This window comes from Lytechinus pictus, chromosome 17 (assembly GCF_037042905.1).
Source record: "Lytechinus pictus isolate F3 Inbred chromosome 17, Lp3.0, whole genome shotgun sequence".
Classification (NCBI taxonomy): Eukaryota; Metazoa; Echinodermata; class Echinoidea; order Temnopleuroida; family Toxopneustidae; genus Lytechinus; species Lytechinus pictus.
Genome location: NC_087261.1, coordinates 11,429,251 through 11,438,283, shown reverse-complemented (window position 1 = coordinate 11,438,283; position 9,033 = coordinate 11,429,251). Strand labels below are relative to the sequence as shown.

Below are 9,033 nucleotides of genomic sequence, written 5' to 3'. Positions count from 1 at the left end.
GGACTGCAGCAGGGTAAGATGAAAACATGTCAGTGTGACCTTGACCTTTTGACCTCAAAATCAATAGGCTTCCTGGGATCCATGCTAGTATCATACACACAAAATAATGAGCCTAGGTTAATTTAAACTGAAGTTATCGTGATTACAAGGACTTCAGAAGGGTAAGATGAAAACATGTCACTGTGATCTTGTTGACCTTTTGACCTTAAAATCAATAGGCTTCCTGGGATCCATGCTAGATACATACACGCCAAATTATGAGCCTAGGTTAAGTTAAACTGAAGTTATCGTGTTTACAAGGACTGCAGAAGGGCAAGATGAAAATATGTCACTGTGACCTTGACCTTTTGACCTAAAAATCAATAGGCTTCCTGGGATCCATGCTAGTATCATACACACAAAATTATATGAGCCTAGGTTAAGTTAAACTGAAGTTATCGCGTTTACAAGGAAAAGTTGACGGCGGACAAAAGTTCCATGACAACGAGTGGATACCATAATACGTCCCGTTTGTACACAATAGAGAGAGGAGAAAGGGAGAGAAAGAGTGTATGAGAGAAAGATACTATAGTATAAAGAAAGCTAGAAAAAATGAAATAGGGAGAGAGCAGATTCAAGTGAGCATAAATGAAGGAGAGTCAGACAAAGCCAGATTAAAGTCAACACAAATAATGCAAATAGAATCAGTTCATTTTTATAGTATTTCAATATATTTTCACGTCTAAAATCATATTCTTATAACATTTAATTGATCACTGCTCTTCAATTCTTTGATATAATAAATCATGCAGCAATTCATGCATTGTGTTTCCTCAGGTGAAGAATTATTTCAGATCATTCTATATCCATAAAATTATCACTATTTACAATGATAGTCACAAGTGATTAATAACATCAAGATTAGTATTTGAAAATGAAACGATACACAGCATATAAAGGAAAACACATGTTCATGCACATGTAGCACTACATTTATAGAAATTGTAGATTTCAATATTCATTTTACAGGGCACATCTTCAATCGCATAACTCTAGACCCAGAGGTTACCGGTATACAAATATTGACTGGACATGAGGATGACTGTGTGAATCATCATTCCCGAGGTGCTTTTCATACCCGCCTTTCTATCACCCCGAGGCCTTGGCCGAGGGGTGATAGAAGGGCTGGAATGAAAAGCACCGAGGGAGTGATGATTTTCACTGTCATCTGAATACAGAGCAGTCCATATTTGTTTTATAAACCTCATCGATAATCATGTAACTTTATCCCAATCGATTAAGTTTCAGGACCACTAGTTTAGAGTAACTCTAATCTCAATTTGATTTGCTAAATTTAAACAAGCTGCACTCCAAGGGCTGCTCTGCTGCACGCTGGCCAGGACAACCGATAAATCCAGTTGGCCAGCCAGCGGGCAATGGCTGCGCATCCATGTTCATGACCGAGCAGCAGCAGCGCAGTCATTGAGCTTGAGCCAGCTAGATGCGTGCGTAGAAACACAACTCTGTGGCCCCGCCCTCAGGGGTTACGAGTACTATCAGAGGGTTTGAAGAAATGTACAGTAAGTCAAACCCCTGAGACGATGATAGACAGAATAGTACCACGTCACATGATGCAGTTTTGACCAATCAAAGATAACAATCCTGGTACGAGGTATATACATGTAATATCTATTTTAGGACAATTTAGTGTATCTCCTAATCTAAGTTGATTTCGCTAAATCACTTTGTTATTTTAAATGAGCTGCACTGCTGCTGGTCAACCAGTAGAGGCATGGCCAGCGGCCCAGTGTGCCGGTAGCTGCGCGTACGTACATGTACATGACCAAGCGCGAGCAGCTGCAGCAGCCAGCAGACCTTCTCGAGCCAGCTAGCTGGGTGCGTATAGCAACACAAATCCTGGCCCCGCCCCCTCAGCGATTTTGCATTCTGTTTTAAGGTTTGATAGCATAAACTGAAAGCAAGTCAAACTCTGAGACAATGGTGCACTTTTGACCAATCAGTGATTAGAATCTAGGAATGAGGTACATCAAACAAAATAAAACATGAAAGCTAAACTTGGCCAATGTCAGTGAGCAATAATTCAAAGACAAGGGCTTCTAAATCAAGGTTGATTGTCAGCAAATATATAAATAATAATCTAGTAAATTTTGACATTGATAGATTGATGTAATTTAGACTGAAACCCCTGTATGCTGAAACTTGCCAACACCATAATGCACAGGGAACAATGTGCATTGACTGATTTTGTCAACCAACACCCTGGCTACATTGTACATCACATGTACACATATATCCTTTCCTACAGTACATGTATATGCCTTAAAGTGTAGCATAATTCAAGAAACATCTTACTTAATTCAGCACTTGTCATCTGTAAAATTAGCCACAAATGTATACCATAACTTAGAGAGGAGAAATAAATAGCAAACCTTGTTTAAAAAACAAACAAATACTGGTATCCCTTGTTTTAGGTTTTTCAAAACTACCGGTACTACATGTACATGTAAATAAATATAATGAACACTGCTTGTACTGTAATTGTAAAGCACATATCACTCACACAGAGATGCCAAGTTCAAAGATTAAAGATGCATGAGATTTTCATACTTCTCGCAAAGATTTTAAGAAGACCACAACTCAAATTATATCAGAGTTCAATGGCATGTTTGGCTTTTCATAATTCTGGCACAGATTTTTGAGAGACCACACACGGCTCACTTTATACAAGATTTCAGAATGCACAAGACTTGGGGGACTGCAAGTTTTGTTGACCTTTTGGTGTTGGGCCAAATTTTCTACTTTAACACAGCACCAATGTTGACCCATTTAACATGAAGCTTGAGCTTTCAATAATGTGATTTGCAGCTGATAAATCAATAGCTGAAGCTATTATAAGGCAGGGTAATAATAGTTGCGCTTTGTATCTTCTGACAAAAAGTGCTAAATGTAAATCCAGCGATTATTGATATCATTATCATCATCATCATCATCGTTTGGCTTTATCCCAAGGTAACAACATTGGGATGAGCTCCTACTCCTAGACGATAATAAAGGGCATCATTCTATAATGCAGCATAAATGTGGAAAAATATCAAAGACCAAAGAAAGGGACATTGATGCTAATGAATAGTAGGGCATCCAAGACCATGTCCCTGGTGGTCCTACATTATTCAAACCTTGATATGGCAAGGTAAACATTTAAGGGCGATCATGCCCTGAGCTTTCATATAAAATGAATGAGTAATAATTTGCTGATACCAAGCTTATTGAAATGCTCTGGAAGTACCTGTAATATTACAAGATATAATGCATCTTTAATGGGGATCAGCCATTTACATTCCTATTACCCATTTCAAGTAAAGAGTGGAACATACAGACCATTTATGAGGGACTCAACAGCAAAACCATTCAATATTACACAAAATACTACAATGTTTAATTTAATGGTCATTCAATTCCCTCAAATACTTACATGTACACTGCAAGTATTGAAAATGATGTTGAGATGATGCTGCAGAACAGAATATAAAGTTAGAAAGCAACAAACTCAAAGAAATAACATCACAAATGAAACTCATTTCTGGGTGTCCTCATGCATTGTTATAGTGCCGACAGGTGCTACTTTCCCCGTTGTAATTTATCTAGAACCTTCTTAAATCCTTCCTCATGCTCGGAACTCCACCAGCGACTGGTGAAGATTTCACGCTCCACTTTTAATGCTTTGTCCAGAGGAAGATGGGTGGCTGCAAGTACAAGTTCCTTGATACCACTGAGGATGTCTGCAGACAGCTGTGTGTACTGACAGAGCCACTCTGCAGCATCTTGTACACTGTCACCACTTCTTGGCAAGACTTCAGTAGCGAGCCCAAACTCAAGTGCTTCAGAGGCTGTTACCTTCTGACATCCTGCAAGAAGCTGTAGCGCCCTCTGTGGTCCAACAATGCCAACTAGCCGTGCACCGCCGCCCCATCCAGGGGAAAGTCCCAACTTGGCCTGCTTGAACTGGAGTTCCGTGGATTCCGTCCAAAGGCGGAAGTCGCATGCGGTCAAGAGCTCGGCCCCGCCCCCTATTGCTTGCCCGTGGACATGAGCGACGCTGATCATAGGAAGACGCTGCAGCCTGCTGAGGGTGTTCTGCATGAAGAGACACATCATTCCCCCTGCTTCAGGTTTATCCAAGCCACTCAAAACAGACACGTCGCCACCGCTGCAGAAATGGTCGCACTCCTCACTGCCATGAAGAACGACACCCTTCCCATGCTCCCAAACCTCTAGGTCATCGACGACATCTGAGAAATCAACCATCATTTTTCCTGCAAAAAAAAATGCCAGTCATACGCACGTTGTAAGTCATGGAGATGAAATGCATCATTGGCTGTATTAGCAGAATGATGACATACCTTCGCATCAGAGTTTACCTTGAACTATCTTTTTAAAATGCTCATCTTTATCAATAAAATAAGTGGCCGGGACGCTACAATGAATTTATAATACATTATACATCATACAAAGTTAAGGTGGTTCTATCCTCAACGTTACGAAGATAAATTATCAGCTGTTATGATAAACAACACAAATCCAATTCTTGCAGGAGTAAAAAGCCAAGAAGCATTCCTGTATTTTCTATTCAAATCAGTTTCATCCATCAGACTTTTAATCTTATTGTCCACTAAATGCTTCAGGTCTATCTGTTCACAGACAACTACATGTTCAAATATTTCTTAGGCATGTCGTCCATCACAGTGACACAACATATGCTCCTGCGACATTTGCTCCTGTATTATATCTCAGAGGGCATACATGTAAGGTTATAGAGTTAGGATTGTAATAGAGTCTAGGGTTCAGAATAATGTAAAGATTCAAATTAGGGTTGATTAGTTTTGGAGGTTAGGTTTCGTTCGGCTTCAACGTGCAGATTTTCCATTGGAGCAATTGTCGCCAGAGCAAATGTCATGGAACCGTCCATCACACATATGTACATTCAATGTTTTTCTTCTACTTTTCTGTTCATTATGTTGAATTTAAATGTTGAGTTGTCAGGTGCCTTGAGCATTCCATGGAGTGGATATGTGCGCATAACTAATTATTTTTATTGTTTTTGTTATTATTCTTATTTTTCTTTTTATCATAATAATGATACTACTATACTACTACTACTACTAATACTACTACTACTACTCCTACTACTAATAAATATTATTACTATCATTATCATTACTACTACTATTATTATTGTTGTCGTTATCATCATCTTATTACTAAACATGTCAACTTCCAAGGAGCATTGAGCTAAATTTAATTCTAAGCTTCTGTAGATTTACATTCTTATTTCACTTTTTGATTATACATGTACAGTACCTGACAAGGCATTTCCTTTGCTAGGATTATTCAGAACGATCCTTGCTACTCCTGTCTCTTCGTCCTTAACCAGATCAACACTCCCATCTCCAAGCTGAGCAAGTTGATCTCTGACCCGCTGCTCGTTAAACACCGAATGCTTGGTCGAGGTGTCGGTGAGGGCGATGGACTGGTCCATACGATAACTCGGAGTGGTCTCGGTGAGGTTGATGCCCGAGTGGGTGGCTTCGGTCTTATACGGAATGCGGCGATTGCAGTAGTGTCTCACGAGAGGAAACGATAGCCTCACTAAGGAACGCATGATGATCTGAATAAGTACAAATGTAGGGGAGATGGATAAAGGATATAAACTGGCAATTCATGTAATACAGCTTCTTCGTTCAATCTGCCTTAAATTACCTGCGACGTGTTTAAACGTATCTCAAGAAATCAAACATCAAGTCCCTATGCACGTGTTTTATTGGTTGAAAATCCAGTTGACTTTGAATTTTTGAGATGCGTTTGATCACAACTCTAATGTTCAACGGGCCCCAGGACTCCATGTTGCCCAGAAATTTCATCCAACCAATCACACCATTGATGACTGTGAGGTTTATGTACTGAAAAAATGCTTGGCAACAGATATTAAAGATAAATAGTTTCCAGAAAAGATCACATTCCAACTTGTTACACTCCACCCTCTTTGTAGCATTAATGCAAGTATTCTTCCATTCTCTCTTCATCACTTCTTTTCTTCCTTTCTTGAATAGTTTACCCCACTGGAACATGACAAAAACCTGTCTGGATTAAAGACCATCTATTCAAATAGCAAAAATCTATTGTGACAATATGCTCTCTCAGTTTATCAGATGTTTTTTTAAAGCTGTATCCATACATTTTCCTCAATCTTCAAAATTAGCATGGGTACATTAAATGTTGACTGAATCTTCATACAATATTTCATTTGTGATATCAACTTCAAGCTTTCTCAGTTTATCTGAAAATGAATTACGGTACAACATTAAAGGGAAATCCAACCCAAATGAAAACTTGTTTTTATAAGGAAAAGAAAAATATGACAAGTTGATAGGTGAAAGTTTGAACAATATTGGACAAACAACAAGAAAGTTATGAATTTTTAAAAGTTGTAAATCTTGGTAATCACTATACCCATGGAGACTTCAAATTGGCCGCATATGGGATGCTATAGTGATGTAAGGCAAGGACTACTCTTTCATGTACTCCAATACATATTATGGCTAAAATGTCATTATTCCTAAAAGTTTTATTTCAAATTATATTTTTCTTTCATGAAGACATAAAACAATATACTACCTGGGTTATATTTAGATTACTGCCCCAGGGGAATGGGCACTTAGGAGAAAACCACAAATCCCTGATAATAAAGTACATGGCCTATATGGGAAAGTTGTCCTTGCCCCTTGTCATAATTTACTTCCCCAGTTGCCAATTTGAAATCTACATAGTATTAGTGATCTCGTCTGATTTCTTTCAAACTTTCACCATTTATTTTTCTCCTTCCCAACACAACATTTTATGGCCAAGGCTGGATTCCCCTTTAACAAATTATAGAGAAAATTACTGGTGAAGGTTTAATGTAAATCCATCAAAGAATAATCTAATGTCACAAAATTTGTAAATTTTTTGATCTTGTGACATCATAATGCGTGCAGCTGCCTTCATGACGTTGTGCAATTTTTAAACTTCTAATTTTCAATTTATGAAGTCCTGGAAATATTTGTCTCATAAAGCAGGGGCAAATCCAGGATTTTCTAAAAGGTGTGTGTGGGGGGGGGGGGGTCTTCTTATTCAGAAAAATCTGACAGGAAAAATATCTTTACTGGCATATATCCCCCCCCCCCTGGATCCGCCACTGGTTTTATTAACTCTTTGTGCGCTGGACCATGAACCCATCTGTATTGAATTATTTTCAGGGAGGGAAACAATGCATTGTTTGTTGATCGTGAAATGCGCAGTTCGCACGGCACCGAGTGTGTATTGGTGCGAAGTACGCGTGGAAAGGGTTAAAGTCTGATAACATTGGGATTGGCATTGCATGCAAATACAAGACCATCTAAAAAAAGGCATTGCATACTGCTCACTTTTTTCATCATGAAATTAATTCTTTGATGGAATTTTACCCTTCTTGAATGTACCGGTATTTCTTTTTTCTTTTCTTTTGCTGTCATAAAACAAAATTTACATCAGGGTGAAGATTCCCTTTAATACAGGCGTTTATCTGAAAAATTTTACGACTGAACTTTCTTCTATTCTAAGTTATTCATAAAAACAAAACTTTTTCCCTATAAACTATGGGAAAAATAATTAGCACTCAGAGACTAATTTAGTCTCAAAACAAAAAAAGGATTTCATTCTACAAATTATAACAATTTAAATAACATGAATTGCAGGCTAGCCAGGCATAGGCAGGAGGCTCCTATTCCTAATCCTAGACAGTAAAAATCATTTACTAACGTATGTTTACTAAATGATTTTTACTCTCTCGGAGCCTCCTGGCTATTGCAGGCATCATAATAATCATATCATCATGATCATAATGATTAATGTCAAAATTGCAATTGCATCATCATCACCACGTATCCCGTGCGTGTGTCTCTCACTCTCTCTGCGTATCGATGACCTACTTCCCCCCTGAACTTCGGCCTACTATTCTAGTTCTCCTCCGAACCGCAACCGATCTCGGCACAGCCGCTGAAGCTGCGCCTGAAAAACGTCTTGTTTTCGTAACTATAGATCACACAAAGCGTTGATTTTCATGAAATATGTACAGAAAAAACACAAATTATATATCTTTCTTTTCCACAAATTAACGTTACATATCTGGAAATCTTACCTTCAAATTATCTGTGATTTTATTCAGGATTCTGTCTGCTGTCAACTCGGAAAAGCACTGCCAGCGAATTCGCTGTTTTTCTTGGATGAAAACTCATGATAGCTGGCGCTATACTATTTTCAGGGAATGCCAAGGGGGGGGGGGTTGTGGGTGGTGGTGAGTTTTGAAGTGGGCATGTGTCTCTGGGGAGAGTGGTGAGGGGAGGGGGTAAGGTGAATTGTAGGGACGTTTTGGGCAAAATAATCCTCCTGTAATTTACCTTTAAAAACAATCTTTTATCCATTTTTAACATTTTCTTTCTTGTACAATTATGTGCAAAAGATTCTATTCTGTTAAAACATAAAAAAAGGTCATGATCTTTAACAAAGTCTGTTTTTATTTGTCGATATGTATATATATATATATAGTGTGAAAGAAATGGATGAAGAGAAGAATGATAGGCGTAGCTTATATCAAGGTTCCCCAGAGCTATCTGCCCTTTTAAAAAAATTGGTGATGCCGAAAAAATGAAGAGCTCACTTGCGAAAGGGCCGGTTAGGGCCATTTTTCATCAAATTTGATTTTTTGGTCTCAATGAATAGATTTTTAGTAGCTCTATAAGATGATACCAAAGAAAAGTTGAAATTCCTATTTAAAAGTAATCAAAAATGGCGTAGAAAAATCCCTTTTTTTTCAAAAGGGGTTAGGTCCATTTAAGTTTAGTTGCAAAAGGTATTAGGTCCACACCGAATTTTTTTTGGAAAAGAATATTTTTAAAAATATGAATAAAGGTAGATAGCCACTAACCCGTTTCTGTGGTCTAGTGGTTAAGGCACTCGGCG

At 38.3% G+C, this 9,033-nt stretch overlaps 1 protein-coding gene across 1 annotated transcript; it reads right to left on the bottom strand.

The window, feature by feature from the left end:
- Nucleotides 1-687: 687 nt before the first annotated feature.
- Nucleotides 688-8,316, bottom strand: LOC129280803 (ethylmalonyl-CoA decarboxylase-like). Its single transcript, XM_054916811.2, has 3 exons — nt 8,213-8,316; nt 5,359-5,665; nt 688-4,313 (listed from the first exon to the last, which is right to left on the bottom strand). Exons 2-3 carry the CDS (start codon nt 5,657-5,659, stop codon nt 3,619-3,621), a joined length of 996 nt encoding a protein of 331 aa, XP_054772786.2. The 5' UTR covers nt 5,660-5,665; nt 8,213-8,316; the 3' UTR covers nt 688-3,618.
- Nucleotides 8,317-9,033: the final 717 nt, after the last annotated feature.